This window comes from Onychostruthus taczanowskii, unplaced genomic scaffold (genome assembly GCF_017590055.1).
Source record: "Onychostruthus taczanowskii isolate IOZ18803 unplaced genomic scaffold, ASM1759005v1 scaffold44, whole genome shotgun sequence".
Taxonomy (NCBI): Eukaryota; Metazoa; Chordata; class Aves; order Passeriformes; family Passeridae; genus Onychostruthus; species Onychostruthus taczanowskii.
This window is the reverse complement of record NW_024501903.1, coordinates 712,057-728,901: the sequence shown is the minus strand read 5'-3', so window position 1 is coordinate 728,901 and position 16,845 is coordinate 712,057. Positions and strand designations below refer to the sequence as shown.

Genomic DNA, 16,845 nt, shown 5'->3' with positions numbered 1-16,845 from the left:
TTGCTAGCAAATCTTTTTAGGATCAAGCTGTAAGATGATTTGGAGTTCTTATGTGTTACATCTTGTGGGAATACACTCCTCATTTACAATATCTGCAGTGACAAAAAAGCTGCAGGTGTAGTTCCAGTGATGTAGAGAATCCCACCTAAACAGAAGAAATTTGGTCTGGTACAGGATTTTATTTTGTAGTTCACTGGGTTCCAGCTGTCCCATAGGGAAAATACCAAGAACAGTGGAAACAACCTCATTCCTTGCTCTCCATGTCAATGTGGCCTGCAGGGGTTTTACAAGCTACGTGTTTCTTCTGAGTGATCCAGGAGCAAGGGCTCACAGCCCCAGTTGTCTCACCAGTGCAGATAAAAGTAATTATCTTTGCTTTAATAAGATCTTCCCTACAGGCATATGTAAGCATATTTAGCTATCTAACTACACCACATGACTCTAAGGCTGAGCTAACAGGGTTTTGGAAATTTTCAGTCAAGCGTTGCCACACGTCTCTTGCCTGGCCTGTCGTCAGAGGGCAGCAGCATATTGGCTGATACTGAGTAGTCATGAGGCATGAATGACTAAATCATTGCACTTGGACATTAAAACAAAAGGGGAAAAAAAATAAACTTACTTAAAAAAACCCCAACAACAAAAAACCAAATCAAGAAACCCAAGACACCACAATCCCAAGTCTTTTCCTACCTGTGAAGGTCATGTACTCTTCATGTTGTCCAAAGTTTTGAAGAGTACCCTCGGGTCATATCTGAGAATCTCTTTCATAACCAGGCTCGAATTAATTTCTCATACTTGACAAAAGTCCATCTGCTGTCTAGCAGCTGGAGAGTGTCCAGACCATTAAATCTTTTACAAATTACAACACTGGGACTTTTGCTTTGGGGGAGCCCCAGCTAAGTAATTGCTTAGATACTAGAGAAAGACCAGAAAAGAAACTCCAGTGCCCTTCTGGCTGTCTGGGGCTGAGGGACTCCCTCTAACAGTAGCTGCATTCCTGCTGTTTTTAGACAGAACATTGGGACTGCAGCTCCTGATACAGCAGACATCAATGATCTCCCTTCCTGGGAGCTGCTTACTTGCCTGTTTGGAATTGCTGCAGGCTTTTGGACTCCATAACCACCTGTGGCAATAAGGTCTATCTTTGGATGTTACCTCTGAACAATTGTGTCTCTGAGGAAACCGCAAGATCTGGTACTGTTTGTTAGCTCCTTGCTATTTGCCTCCATAGCAAAATCCTGCCTGTCCTAAAGCATCTCTGAAGGAGCAGGACATGACATGTGACTCCTTTTCCAGAGAATTAATGGTGAGGACGTGCAGCAAGCTCAACTTTTTTCACCTACAACCGCCTTTGATGGGTTGGCATGGAAAGGTTTTAGGTTATATTCAGGTAAGTAAACAGAACTGTTGGCTTGAGACGAACTGAAAAATATCTCCATTCTGGTGTGAGATCCCTGATAATTGCCGCTATTGTCCACCCTCCGATGTTAGCCAGCACCTTTTCAGTCCACTTAATTGTTCCCCACCCCTCTGATGGTTTCGAGAACAGTCTTGCCCATCCTTAGCCACTTGGTTGCAAGAGGAGAGGGCGGGGGGCTGTGCCAAGACCAAATGACTCACCATCCAAAAGGCATTATCTTTCCTCAAATCAGGCCGGCCACGTGTTGTGGTTCAATGCCAGGCAGCAAATAAGCACCATGCAGCCACTAAACCTGATCACTCCCCACCACCGGGTCGGGGGAGAGAATCAGAAGACTAAATGTGAGAAAACTCATGGATTGAGATAAAAACAATTTAATAGGTGCAGCAAAAGCCGCACAAAAACAAAGCAAAACAAGGAATTAATTCACCCCTCCCCCTAGGCAGGCCACCTCCAGGACAACAGAGCCCCATCCTGTGTATGATTCCTTAGAAAGACAAAGGCCATCACTCTGGATGTCCCCCTCTTCCTCTCCCCCCAGTTTTCTACACTGATCCCAATGCCATATGGTATGGAATATCCATTTGGTCAGTTGGGGTCAGTCTTCCCAGCTATGTTTCCTCCTAACTCCTTGTGTACCCCCAGCCTTCTGGCTGTCAGGGAGATAATGAGAAGCAGAAAAGGCCTTGACACTGTGCAAGCCCTGCTCAGCAGTAATGAAAACATCTCTGTATTATCAACTCCATTCTCAGCACAAATCCAAAACACAGCCCCATCCCAGATACTGTGAGGAAAACTAACAAACACAGCCAAAGTCAGCACAGCATACAGTTTACAGTAGAGTCAGAGTGCCTGCATGACGGAGTGAGAGAGGGAACAAACATGTGAGGCACAGGGACATAAATCAGCTTTGCCAATGGAAGACTGTGCCTCTTATTATTCCAGTCACAGAAATCACTGCCTTCATTTTATGCTCCTTTTTTTTTTTAACCATGGCAGCTACTTCATGGCATTAAGAGAAATTAATTGTCAACATCATCAAAGTGATAGAAAATGTATGACTCAGGGAACTGGAAGCCTGTTATTACACATTCTTTGCTACACACATCTGGTTTTAGGTACTTAGACACTTACATAGTCAAGTTTAGAAATGATAGTACCTCCATGACAGTCCCTGTATTAAATACTGCTGGATATGGAAAATTCTTAAGGTGGGTGGCAGTTACTCACCTGTTTCTTTGACTCGAGATATCTGGCATTGCCAAGAGCCATGAAGCTGATCCACTAATAACACAGAAAAATTTCTGTTTATAGTTTCAGCATCAAGTAACAATGGCATACAGTTGCTATGGCTATTTATGTTCCATCTGTTTTTTTATGTTGCAATGCTCTATTGCAGTGGAGAAAAGAGAGCTTTATAAAAATACATAATGCATCTTAAAAAGTACTCTTTTTTTTATTTGCCAAATTGAATGCACTGTTAGGTTTTCTCAGGGGGAGGCACAGAAAGATACAGACTAGAAGGAAGGGCTTACAAGATCATCTTGCCAGCCTTTCTGCAAGCTACTTGTCACAACTCCCTTCATTAGACACTTCATCACTTCACCTCATGAGTGATATACACAACTGATGGTTTACACTTCAAATGGATAACTGGCATGTGGCAATAACTTCTCCAACTTAAGTTAAAGGTAAGTGACCAGCACCTCTCCATACAGCCCCTGGCTTCATGTGTTATGTACACACAACTGTACAGTGATACACAGAAATGAGATTCCCAGAGGAATTTGTGCTTCCCCTTAGACAAGTTACATGGTCCATAATTAAGAAGATCCAGGGCATAAGCTGGGTAGCCAGATCTTGGGCTTTGCTATAAGGTAGCTTGGTTGTCTGTGCCAGTCAAGACAGGACTGTGTGTATGCACATGTACGGGCACAGAAATGAGGGGCTCTGTGTGCATGTACCTGGGCAAACGGGTCTCTGCGCAGCTGCGTGTCTGCAGGCACACATCTGGATGCCAGAACAGGTTTTAGCTACAAGGTGTCCCTGAGGTGGCCAGCACACAAATAACAAGGGGAGAGACGAGAATAAGACTTGATTCCTGGCTGCCCAAGTACCCCACAGTGCTTAGGAATGATAGAGATGATGGCCGGCAGCAGTTGGGAAAGGAGCTCCCATAGTGGCTGAGTGGTGAAAATTACAACCATCACCTGTCTTTGAGCCTGGATATTCCACACTGCCAGGATAGCTGTGGTAAAAGTCTACTTTGTGCTGAGCAATGAAGCCCACTGTCTGCTGGACACTGCAGGTCCCCCCGCCTTTGCCAAAGACTCCTCCATCCTCGCTGGTCACGATTGTGTAAGCGTTCTGCCCTGCTCCGTAGTGCTGACAGGGGGCAGGCATGGCTTGGATGTTGCCAGCTGTGGTGATGGGGTAGCCCTGGTGGAATTTGGGGTGCACGTCCAGGTAAGTACCGCTCTGGAAGCCACTCTGAAATGGAAAGGCGGAGAGTCAGAACACATAGCTTCTCCACTGGTGTCCACAGGCCTGACATGTACTGGGGCTCTGTCCCTTCACATTTCATATTGTCTGTTCACCAGCAGCAATGGCATGGAGGGCAAGAAGAACTATGTCCGTTCCCATAGCTCAGGGGTGGATACACAATCATATATATATATACATAAGAGGAAAACAGCTTTTCCCTGGAAACATTTCTGTGGTAAGCCAGCCCACTGCTGGGCTACCACCAGTACACATGGTGTGGTGCCAAGTCTGTGCCTCTGTGCTGAGCAAACCAGAAAGCCAGGTACGCTCATACTCGTGTGCTCAAGCTGCGCCCATGGAGGAAATATGGGACTGATCTGCCCAGACAGAAGAGCCATGATGAGCCATGGGCTGTGTTCTTACTTGCGTGAGACACTGAGCCCGTTCGCTCCACAGGCTCTGCTTCTGGCACCTTTTCAGCTTCATCCTCCGATTCTGGAACCAAGTCTTCACCTGGGAGGGGAAGGGAAAGCAGAGAAAATGTCAGCGAAGGAGAGGGAAGAACAAATGTAACCAAATTCACAAGCAGGAAGAACCAGAGGGAGTGACCAGATGGCAGAGATACCCGGGCAGCAGCAGATAAAAGCCTGTAAGAACTCCTGGGGGGTGTTGCCACGGGGAGAGGTCTGTCTAGCAGCCTCAGCAGGTGGCTAGTGCAACCGCGTGATGGGGGAGGGGGTGGTCCGTGTCAAGAGACAGTGATAGTTGGGACAAATCGACTCATTCCAAACATGGAGGTGAATGATTGGTGTAAATCAAGATCCACAGACACCTCTACAAGCCCCCTGCACTACAGGCAAACTTATAAGATGCTGTTTCTGCATATTTGCGAACAAACCTGCTCCTGGTCCCCAGCAGCTCCCAAATTCAAAGCTCCTTGCTAGGGCAAATTCCAGGGCCATTTCCCCCCCGGGGCTGTGTCTGCACTGTGAAAGCAGCCTTTGCAGGGATGTGGATTGAAGGCAAGAGCAGACTGTCCCACCTGCCTTGTTCCTGATAGAACCAGTTCAGTGTGTGCCGTATGTGTGCACTTACAATGCAAGTATAACTTTTTTAGTCCCAGGGCATCCCAGCCATCATGCCCAGCTCTGAGATTCAAATTGCAGGAAGATTTTGGACTTATAACTGCGAGCTCTTGTGCCCCATTGCCCAGCCCCCCTGCTTTAGGAAGGCATAATTGGAGGCAGCATCATGTCACTACACACAACCTACCTGGAGATCAGCAGAGACCCTAAAGGGCAGTGATGTGTGAACCTAGCAGCACCCACGGGGAGGAGGGAGCATGTGTCAAGCAGCCAGGCAGTGCTGAGTGTGGAGCATTATTAGATACTGTACAAGATAAGACCCAGGAGACACTAGCAAGAGCTTTCAGCATGTCACAGCAGCCCTGTGATTCAGAGAACAGATGCATGCCAGGGTTTCTGAGAAGTTCACAGCTCATGAAAACATCTGTGAAGTGCTGTCAAGCCCAGGGTAGAGACTGTTTGTGGTGAACAACACATTCATCACTGGGTTTGCAATTCTACTACGGGTGTTGGCAACAGAACCCTTAACTGACCCCCGGCTTGGGAGACCCAAATGAGGTGCCACTGACCCTTCTACCTGCAAAAGTGCTTCTGATCTCTGGGCATGCATAAGCGGGGCAGCAACTGTTAGCTGGCACCTTTGCCTCAGTCCCTGCTGGGGATTCATCTTTCCATCCTGGCACTCCCTTAAGTGACCACTCAGCCCCGGTGAGATCGATACACTGTGGGTCAAAGTCTCTGTGTTCACCTGCTTGTAGGTGAGCCCCAGGGTAACAGCCAGCTCCCGGATCTGCTGGGGGCTGAGGTACTTCTGGCTCTGGAAGCGCTGGTGCAGGGTTAGCAGCTGCTCCTTGGAGAAAGCTGTCCGGCTCTTGGTCTTCCTGATCCCCCCCACACCATATTCTCTGCCCTTCTGAGACTTAGCTGTAGACTGTGGGGATGAGGATGAGGAATGTGGACTGGTGGCTGAATCTGGTGTGAATTGGCTGAAATTCCCAGAACTGGATGAAGCTGGGGATACTTCTATAAATAAAAAGAAAATGAGAAAAGGTGTAAGAGACAAAATGTTTAGCTGTAAGGGTATAAGCGTGCTCCCTGCCTGCTGTAGAGCTCCTTACCTACCAGAGAGGAGCTTTTTTGAAGCAAAGGCTTGTGTGACCCTCCTTTCTTCACAGACCTGTGAGCACAGACAAGCACACTGAGAGCAAGGAGCTTCCCAGCTCAGTCCCCCCGGGATCTTCATGACTTCCTTTTGCCAGGCAGAAAAGTCAGGACAGGGAGCGGTGCAAAAGCATGGTGCACATTGGTTCACAGTGAACTCTCCTCCTCCAGATGGCCTCAGTAATATTTCAGTCTGACTGTGGTGTAAAAAGGCCTTGTCATGACTGCAAGCATAGCTCTGGTTGCTGGCTGGGCTCCCCAGAACTGCCTGCCCAGCAATACCAAGGCACTCAATAGAGACAATACAACCTCCGGCCAGGGTCTACGGTGGGGCAGAGCAGCCAGTGCTCACAGTGAGGGCAGCAGGTGGAGAACATCAGGCACTGGATATTGGCTCAGTCCTCTTTGCCTTTGTCTCCCACCACAGACCATGCCACTGCTGGAGACACCGTAGGTGGAAGGACCTATTTGTCTGAGAGAGGCTTTTAGTGAGAGAAGAATGAAGGAGAGAAATTTCACATGGAAAAGGAGAGGGAGAGGAAAGGTGGATGTGTGAAACAGATGAAAGGAGGCAGCAATCCTGTACCAGGGACATAGGGGACAAAATTCAAGAGTGCAAAGGAAGGCATTCAAGCCCCTTCTCATTTGTCCTGGTACATGTCTTAAGGGATCTCTGTTGATGGCAAAGTTGAGATAAATACCTAAGGGAAAAGTTTCCTGAACAATCTGGGCTCCTAGTGAAGACAAAACCTGCCAGGATGCAAAGTCATTCAGGCTGCAGGAATAAGAAAATGTGTCACATGCCGGATTACTGGGGTCTGAGGGAGGCTCAGTGATGAATCTTCCCATCCCTCCCTGCTCCAGCTACTCCTCTGCAAGCTGTCCTGCATGGTCCATCCCCTCTCCTCCTACTGGAAGTGCAGTGAATGGGGCAGTGCCATTTCAGTACACACCTTCTGACTACTGAGCCCAACCAATGTCTCCCAACCTCCTTACCAGTCACCCTGAGAGCTGTGACACTGAGACACCCTCCTCAATCTCCAGAACATATGTCCAGAGCAAAGTACTGATGTCCCCCGGAGGAATGGGCTTCCCACCCTACAAAACCCTTCCTTCTTCTGTCCTAAGCTGAGAGTCTGCTAAACAATCACTGAAAAGCCTTGGAGTCCTGCTGGACCTCAGAAAGGTGGCCACATCTGTCTAAGTGTTGCCCTTGTAACTCCCCTTACAGAGGCATGGCTGTCTCTGTGGTACCAGCCACTCAAGGCTTGCCTGCTCTGGGACATTTGCTATCCCCAGGAGATGACACCACCCAGAGCAAGGGCTGGGTGAACAGCCAGGGGTGTAGTGGGGCAGGTTTCCAGCGCTGGGGAATGGGGCCATGAGGATTGCAAAGGGATTCTGTCTGCCAGCTGGAAGAGGCTGTCAGCAGAAGATGTGCAAGGGCCTGCGGTGTTAAGTGCGGGGGGCTAGGCTGCAGTGCCTTGAGGAAGCTGAACATCAGTGACCTGGCTGCATGACAAGCCAAAACTTCATGTGGTATCACAGGATGCTTGGCTCCTGCAAGCTGTGCAGTAAAAACTTTACAGGGAAGAAATGAGTATGCTGGGAGCGTGGGCCTGGATCCTGTTAGACAGGAACCACAGCAGGACACTGTAGAACTAAAGCTCCCCCCGGCTGCTGCTTGACCTGTCATCCCAAAGCCCCATGAAATGTATCGTGTGCAGCTTGAGCTCAGGACAAAAGTGCTCCCTCTCCCATGAGAAGAGAGGAAAGGAGAGAGGAAGCAAGAAACACAACAGTGCAACAGACATGAACGTGAAAGCCTGTGACAGACCCACTCCCACATGGCCTTGACATCCGTAGGCCTTGAGTCCCATAACGGGGCTCTCTCTGAGAGGTATGAGGGTGTTTGAAGATGGGGTTACAGTCAATGTACCAAACCCAACAGGGACACACAGGAGTCCATCTGCCCGCTGCTTCTGATGGGCAGGCAGCATGGAGAGAAGCTACACGGCAGGTAGCCACATGCCGAGTAGCCATAGGCACTCTGCCTGAGCCTGTAGCTTTCCATAGCAACTGAAAGTAGCACCCCAAAACCTGGCTCTCCTCCCATCCATTTACTTTGCTAGAGTGTTGCCCTGCTGACCAAAATGTGGGGCTGAGCGAAAACCTGCCCTTCTCAGCTCTTCTATTGCCCCTCACTGGACTGGGAGAGGAATGGCAGGAACAGAAAATGTCACTGTGGTGAGGCTTGGGACTTTTTGGTTTAAAAGGGAAAGGCAAATCAACAAGAGCACAGAAAGAAGAGGGAAAGAGAGGAAAATGGCAAAATGAAGGAAGCAATGTGAGTAACAATGCTGGATTTAAAGAAGCAGATCTCCCAGCACCCAGTGATTCAGAGCAGGCCTTGGCTCATGATAAATAAGCACATAAAGGATGCAAGGAGTTAGTAAGGGGACGAGGGATGCCACAAGAAGTATCTCCAGGATCTGTTTGTCTCTATGGCACACATGACAGCATTTAACTAAAAGGCGGCCCACACATTCCCACACCAAGAACCATGAACTTCCATAAGACCAAGTTGTCACTCTGCCCTTCAGCCTGGAGCACAGACCTGACAGTGCCTCGACTCTTGCAGGCTCTTCTGAGGTTTAGGAAACCGGTTGGCAGTCACCCAAGAAAAGTACCATGGAAAAGTGCTGTGACTGGCCAAGGTCACCCCTCGTCCTTGCCCACCACAGCGCAGTTTGCCTAGGTCACGCACTAAGAAACCAAGGCAGGGAAAGACAAAGATCCGCTAAAAGTCATTTGAGCCTGACCTGGGAGCAGAGTTATCCTGGGGGTCAGCTCCAGGATTTAGCTGCAAGGCCTTACCTGCTGTGTGCCTCCTCCCCGATGCCTCCGGAGAGTGCCTGGCCGCGGCGCCTCCCGCGGGCCCGGCCGCTGTGGGGGCTTGTCCTGCGTCCCCCGCCGCGTTCCAGCAGAGCTCCAGGTAGCCCCTGGCAGCCCCGCCGGGGTACGCGGGGTACGGGGGCAGCGCCAGGTGCGCGCACATGGGGGGCAGCCGGAGGGGCGGATCCCCCCCTCACAGCAGATGTCACCTCCACCTGGGGACAGGCCCCAGCACCGAGCTGACGCAGCCCCGAAGCGCAGGCAGGCCTTTATAGCCGGCCATTCCCTGCCTGGCACCGCAATATTCACCGCGGCCCGCTCCTCCAGGCTCTTTGTCATGTTAAAGAGGCTGATCGGTGGGGTGGGGACGGAGCAGGGGGGAGGGAAAGCAGCACTTGGGATGGCATCAGGGCTGAAATATGTCCCCTCTGAATTCTTGCCATTCTGCAGGTTCCTCAGTCACACCTGAGCAGGGTCTGACGCAGAGCCCCAGGACAACTCCAGCTGCTTGCTTCTGTGGGCTCCGCTGAGCTTGTCGCGGCTCAAAATCCCGAGAGCGAGGATGTCCCGTACGGAACAGCTGTTCCTGCCTCGGGAGAGCCTGTCCCCCGGCCGGTCTCCACCACGGGGAATGCACAGCAGCTAAATCTGGTGCTGAGCCGCTCCGAACCGTGCCACCCTTCCCTGGGGTTGTGGGGAGGGTTCTGGGACCTTTACTTTGTGGCTTGTGTCACACTGACACCTCCCCAGGACCCACAGACACCCCCTGCTGACCTGGCAGCACTTCCCATGCTCTTGGTGCAGATGTCAGAGATGGGAGAGTGGGATGAGTAAGAATTAGAGCTGGGGACTTGAACATACTTTTTCTTTTTATTCTTTTTTTTTTTTTAACTGAGAAGGAATTTCCTTCGAGGGAGCCAGCTGAAAATGTGTTTGGCCCATCTTCAACAAGCCTGTGCCAGAGCAAACTCAGAAACACTGGGCAAGTCACATCCGACACCAGATCTCGCTTTGCAGAGCAGGCTCAGAAATCTCATCTGGCTGGTCTCCAGGGGGACAGCCAGCAGAGGCATTTTCACTGTGGAGCTAGGAGAAGATCTAATGCATGTAAGGTCCACAGCTAGCAGATTTGCTTGCCCATGGCCTTTCAAAAGCACATCCTTTTATTTGTGTAGCCTTGGCTGTGGCCTTTGCCAGGCTGCTGCAAGTTGGTTGGAATAAAGGAGATGAAGAATTTCCTTTGAGACAGGGTTAGCTGATGTTTCCTGACATATGGCCTACCCAAGGGGGACAGGCACCTGCAGAGCTGTTCATTAAATAACGAAAGGTAAGTGAGTGAGACACAGAATTCATCTGTGGGCCTGCAGATTTGCCTTGTTTCGGTCCCCTTTCATCAGCAGGTTTTGCTCTATCTGTATTTAGGTAAATTTTATTGATTTAATTTCAAAAGACATTGTGAGTCTCTCACTAATGTCCATTTCTCAATAGAGAGATAGAAGTCCCGGAGTTAATTAACATACTTATTGCTAGAACCAGCCCTGCTTTGGCACCAGGACACATGCATGCCTCCTGTCAGAAGCTCAGAGCTGAAGGTGCTGATCTGCAGAAGTGTAAAATGATTTCAAATGGACAATCCTTTCACTCCTCTGAACCTCATTACTTCACCGATGCTGGTTGCTGCATTACTTTCATCCCAAGTCTGTGCTCATCCCAAGCATCCCAGTACTTGCCAGGAGGACAGAGGGGCACTTGCTTGCTGTAAGTGTTCAAGTATCAGCAGGGAGAAGATACAGACAGGTGTGGGAAAGCAACAGAAATAAGAAGTAGAATTTAGATCAGTTTAAAAGGCCATAGAACACTACTTCTACCAGGACTTGTGCTGCTGCTCTGTGCCCCATGACAGGTCACTAGTCCTGCCTTCCCTGTCTGCAGAGACACTTTCCCATGAGGTGCAGACTGAGCTAGGGACCTGGCTAAAGTCTCTTTGACTTGGCACTGAGTTTTATGTTTTCTTCTTGCACGAAACACTTTTTTATTTTACAAACTGCAAGGATTGACATATCTCTGCACAAGAACAGCACATTTTTATGTTAAATGTACTTGGAAAACTTAAAGCAAAATAAGGCCTTGTGAGCATATCTGACTCAATAGAAACCCAAGAGCATCCTGAATATGTCAATTATGCTGCTACAGCCTCTACATTTGCTTTGGCTCATGTCTCCCTTCTGAATCATTCTACATTTCAGGGCTGCAATGCCACAAGAGCTGAGATCACTGTCCCTCCCACCTGCCCTGAAGCCCTAGCTAATTAAGCACCAGTTACATGAGCTGTACAGAGCTTGGGATCCCCCTGGGCAGCTCCAGTGCCTCCAGTCATGGAAGATGTGATGTTCTCCTTCTTACTCATGCCTGGTCTCCTACTGTATATTGGTGTTCCAATTTTCATGGCCTTAGGTGCAGTTAGGATATGAAACCAAGGTAGCAGACCTGGGAGGTATCAACATCTCTTTTAGGATTGTTGAACCTGAAGACCTGGCAGAACACACGGTGTGGGTGCTGGTGTGGGTGGCAGTGGGGGTCTGTGTAGCTGCTGGGAGTTTCACTGGCTGAGCACTTCACACTTGATCTCATTGATTTCTGCTGCTTCTGAAGGTGTCTGGGATCTTTCCTACCAGGTGCCCAGAGGCCATAATAAACCAGTGTAGGCACTTGCACTACAAAGTCCCTCTAGGCAGCAGCTGGGGAGGAGGGTGGTGTCACTCCTGGGAGCAGAGCCATCCCCCCGGCTGGACCAGGGAGTGGGGCAGCACGGAGGGAGTCACCTCCCTGGGGGCCCGAGGGGGACAGAGGGAACCTCAGGACCTCACTCCCTGTGGTTTCACAGCAGCAGCACCTCTGAGGGAGCCGCTTATGTCCCCCACAAAACATGTGGCACGGATGTGGCTCGGCAGCAAACCAAGCCTGGCTGGTTTGGTACTGTTTTGTTCCAGACCCAGCACAAATGCTCACTGTTATCTGACAATGCTGAGTATGGTTTTGGTTAATTATTCAAAGACTGTTAATACAGTTGTTTTAAGAAAAAGGCTTTAATAGTACTGTTTTATAATATTTCTCCCCTTTTTTTTTTTTTTGAAGCCTCAAACAAATGCCCTGCTTTGTTTAAACATTTGTAGGGTTGTTGTGATCACTACTGATACTAATGGATTAATCAAAAGACATTTTAAGAGCAAAAAACTGGAAAAATAATGCAGTTTGAAGGATAAGAAGCAAAGTAGCTAAAACATTCCCACATTGCAACATTATCACTCTGTTCCCCTTTTAGCCACTTTGTTCAGCATGTTAATTCTTTAATCATAACTTGAAATTGAATTTGCCTCTTTTAAAGCACCATGCTTTTCTCAGACTTTTCTTTTGGTGATTTTATACATTTTTTCTTTGCTTTCTGTGAGACTGGGCTGTAATCTAGTTAGATCCCTGTGCTTGCCTGGTGTCACAATGACCTTGTACTCTTTATAAATATTGTTAGTGAGTCTGCAAAACAAAAGGGTGTTTTTTTCCCTGCTAGCACACATGGCTTTGCTGAACTGAGAATAGGCAGGGGAAATGAGAATTTATTCCAAAAAACCCTAAATGTGCTGCTACTTTCTGGAGGTTTTAGGTGTGTCATACTGGGCTGAAAAATTCTGAAAGGGGTAAAATAACTTCCCATTGAGAGAATATAGCCAAATTTCATTTGGGTGATCGTAAAAAGAAAAAAAAAAAAAAAAAAAAAAAAAGGAAAAGTATTCATTTTCCCTTTTTCCACCGTTCTCAGCCTAAAGCTGGTCAGAACTGGTCCTTTGCTGTACATAGCAGCCATCCAGAGCCACAAAAAAGTAAGTTAAGACCCCTCAGGGCAGAAAGTTGTAAGGGGATCTATGGTAACACCTACCTAAAAGTCTGGGGGAGGGTCTAGAGAGCCTGCAAACCTTAAATAACATTCGTAAGTGTTTCCTAGCTGCCTTCAATTTTTCCTTCTGTAAATGTAATTTAGGACATAACTTCACATTTTAAGTGGTTCTGGTTCATGAAGGAAGGGAATAGAGGGCCCCTTCTCTTAAATTACTCAGAGTAATAAAAGCCCAACTTATTTTACTGTGCAAAATTTTTCAGTAAGATCAGGGAAAGGTAAAAATTAAAATCTGTGCCACAGCCATAAATTCCTCTCTCCCCTCCACTTTTTTTTTTTTTTAATTCTTTTTCTTTTTACTTGTGCAGTAAAAAAAAAAAAAAAAAAAGAAAAATTGTAAGGGTCAAGAAATGAATGGGCTTAGTTTCCAACAAAGCAGTTTAGGACAAGCTGTTGATCACTATTGTGAGATGGATTTTTCTGCTCATACATCCTTCCTGGAGTCCTTCACACTGTCAGGCCCTCAAAGAGAAGAGTAGTTTGACACTTATGCCAAGAGGAAGATGAAACTGGAAAAAATGATCTGTCAGTGTTGTCAGCACTCCCACAGTCTCCTGGGTCTCACTTGTAGGATTTTACTTTCCATTTTGCCAGAAAAAGGTGTGATCAGTGTAGGCAGAAGAGAAGGCCTGGACAATATTACCACATCTACCACTTTTAGTCTCATTCCAATATACATCTCTTGGAATGTAGTAGACTACTCTGCTCTCACAGATCCTTCACAAAGCTCAGTCTAGCTTCTGTCTCTTGTCTTCAGATTTAAAAGGCACTTGTGGTTACTAGCCAAAGCAATTTCTCTGGCTGTATGGCTAGAAGTTATGGCAAATACAGCTAATTCTCCTCCAGCCTGATGCTGCTATGTGTTTCCCATTTCCCAAAGTGCCTGTCTGTGCCAGGCATGTGCCACCAGCTGAAAGAGATGTGAGAGTCCAGCCTCAGAAATGGAAGGTGGAGTTTTCTCCCTATTCAGTATGAGTTTTCACTTTGAAGAAATAAGTTTGCATATAAAGTTACAGCAAGGCTACACTCCAGATCTACCATGTCTAAGTCCCCTGCAATAATGGATCTTAACTGCTGTTAAAGTAATCTGTGGTATATTTTCTCCCGGAAAGGAGGGGAGGGTTTTTATAACGCTTGCTTCTTTTTCGGTACTTGAACTGTTTCCCCTTCTCTTTAACAAAAGTCATGAGGATTTTTATGGTGGTTATTGCCACAGCACCGAGCTGTCTAACGTCTTGAAATCTCAAATCATGTTGAACCATTTTGCATCATGCATAGCGTTTTAATCTAAATGTGCATATGGAGAAAACACTCCCCCGCCACTGGAAAATTCATCTGGTCCTACAGAGATGTGGTCCCTGTGTGACATTCCCCAAACTTGTTCCTAGGCAAATTTTCCAAAGAATTCCCACTTAAGTGTAATTTAGAAAACCACAGGTCCCCGTGACTCCTCTGCCAGTTCAGTTGTCAATACCTGGGAGTACAGCCACTCCTCCAGCACTCTGATATTAGGTTTTGACCATAACATTTGGATTGGACTAGGCTCAAGGTACGTTTTCCATGTTCCTTCCATGGTTTTCACCCATCTTGCTCCAAGACCAGTGGATCAATGCACAGTCTCATAAGGGTCTTCAATATCTTGTGAGGATGTGGCAGATGAGTAGAGGGTGAGCTGGTAGGGAAAGTTGCCACAGAACAAGGCATAAAGAAACTGTTGGGACACCTCGGCAAGGGTGTAAGTTACAAAAAGAGCAGGTGATGGATTTTGGCAGGGGGGAAGAAAGTTAGAGGTTTCTCGGTCGCATTAAATGCAGACTCAGGCTGCCTTAAGGGGGTTATAGGCCCTGGAATACTAAACCTTGAAGACCCCTTGACATACCTAAGGCTGGAAGAAGAATGTAGTGGTCTCCTTTTCCAGTCACCGGCTCTGGTATCTGGGATTCCAGCAGCCCAAATGTGCCAGGAATTAAGTCTCCCCAGACAGAGATAACATAGCAGAGCTCTGATCAAGGGACTGATATCAAAGGAGCAAATCTTTCAGCCCCGGGGATGAATCATCCGAGCAGTTTATTCCAACCTTTTCTCCTCCTTTCAAGTATCAGGTTCAATTGCAGCAAGGGCAGCACAAAAGGCTTCGTCATTCTAGGTGCTGAAAAGGCAGGGAAAACACAACCGGGAGGAATGGAATTCACAGGTGATACAAGGCTGGGAGTGTGTTGCAAATACCACAGAGAACAAAGAAGTGATGTAAAAGGAACCTATCTTGCTTGGGCAGGGAGGAAGAAGAAAAGATGGGGGCTGGTCATGCACCTGAGGAGAAAGGATCCCCAAGGTTAAGTATTCAAAGGGAGATGTCTAGAAAGCACAGCATGGGAGGGGTTTAAAAAAAAAAAAAAAAAAAAAAAAAAAAAAAGGTAGGCAAAAGGCATGCACGTTTGCCAGCTGAGATATACCAAATTCAAACAATGGCAATATTATTTTGCAGACATTCAAGCACTTGACAAAAATCCTTGTAATCTTCCTCTTGGCAAAAGTGTCAAACTGCTCTTCTCTTTGAGGGCCTGACTGTGTGAAGGACTCCAGGAAGGATGTATGAGCAGAAAAATCCATCTCACAATAATGATCAACAGCTTGTCCTAAACTGCTTTGTTGGAAACTAAGCCCATTCATTTCTTGACCCTTACAATTTTTTTACTACACAGATAAAAAGGAAAAAAAAAAAAAAAAAAAAAAAAAAAAAAAAAAAAATAAAAAAAGGGGGGGGGGGGGGGGGGGTTTTTGGGTGGGGCTACACCAAGAAAAAAAAAGAAAAAAAAAAAAAAAAAAAAAAAAAAAAAAAAAAAGATTAAAAAAAAGGAGGAGTGGAGAGAGGCATTTATGGCTGTGGCACAGATTTTAATTTTTACCTTTCCCTGATCTTACTGAAAAATTTTGCACAGTAAAATAAGTTGGGCTTTTATTACTCTGAGTAAACTAATTTTCCTGCATGGGCAGACTGAGGCTGCATTTGGGATCAGGAAAGGGCCTGTACTTGTACATCATGGGCCACTCCTTGGCTAAGCAGAAACAGGTTATCATTGCAAAAAACCTGTGCTTAAAGCTAAAAGGCACTACTAATACTGCCCACAGTTATGGTGAGGTTACACAAAGAAGGTCACATTCTGTTCTGCATGCCCTGCAAAATGTGAAGATGAGGAGGAAAGAGAAGCCCAGGGAAGAGCAGCAAGCACAGGAGTGTTATAGACCAGCTTCTCTCTGCCAAGCAAGTATCAAACCAGAACTGCAGCATCTCAGGCTCTCTGCTTCTCAGCAATATGTGGATCTAATCTCTGTTTGCATACAGGGGGAGATCTGTCTTGTCTGAAGGCATTCCCACTGCCTGTTCCACTCAAATTGTCCTACCTCCTTCAAAGCAGGTGAGGACACGTGGAAAAGGCTGAACTGGAAGGCACGATTCTGGGAACTCTGATGAGAGCAGATGAGGCTGTGTGCCACTTCAGCTCCAGCAGTTATTCACAGTCATCTCACCTGAACAGAGATGAGCTGGAGGGCCAAGCTTGGTCCCGTCCTCTGCCTCATCAGTGCAGGTCATGTCAGCTGATCCTTCAACAGGCTTTCCTGGGACATCAGTCACATAATTGCTGGATCTCAATAAACTAGGTTGTCAATGGGTCTGCTTCCCTCATGAAGCTGAATTAGCTCTGCAGGGAAAACAGGAGCAAGACCATTGACTCTGCAGAAAGATAATTTATCTCTGGAGCCTGTAGCTCAGGTGCATGCCAGGAGCCACAGAACTTCTGCTGAGCTGTAGTCTGGCTTGGGATATGGTTTGGTGCATGGGGATTTGAGTG

General features: G+C 47.3%; 1 protein-coding gene across 1 annotated transcript; it reads right to left on the bottom strand.

Moving 5' to 3' along the window:
* Window positions 1-3,243: 3,243 nt before the first annotated feature.
* LOC121341024 (homeobox protein NANOG-like) lies at window positions 3,244-9,208 on the bottom strand. The gene is made up of 4 exons (XM_041414178.1): window positions 9,028-9,208; window positions 5,738-6,012; window positions 4,328-4,417; window positions 3,244-3,910 (listed from the first exon to the last, which is right to left on the bottom strand). Exons 1-4 carry the CDS (start codon window positions 9,206-9,208, stop codon window positions 3,548-3,550), a joined length of 909 nt encoding a protein of 302 aa, XP_041270112.1. The 3' UTR covers window positions 3,244-3,547.
* Between the last annotated feature and the right edge of the window lie 7,637 nt (window positions 9,209-16,845).

Excerpts from the sequence above, each read along its gene's own strand:
- LOC121341024 (XM_041414178.1), bottom strand. The coding sequence starts at position 9,208 with ATGTGCGCGCACCTGGCGCTGCCCCCGTACCCCGCGTACCCCGGCGGG. Across the intron at positions 6,013-9,027 it reads GGGGAGGAGGCACACAGCAG|AAGTATCCCCAGCTTCATCC; the intron begins GTAAGGCCTTGC and ends TTTTATTTATAG. Across the intron at positions 4,418-5,737 it reads TGGGGCTCACCTACAAGCAG|GTGAAGACTTGGTTCCAGAA; the intron begins GTGAACACAGAG and ends TTCCCCTCCCAG.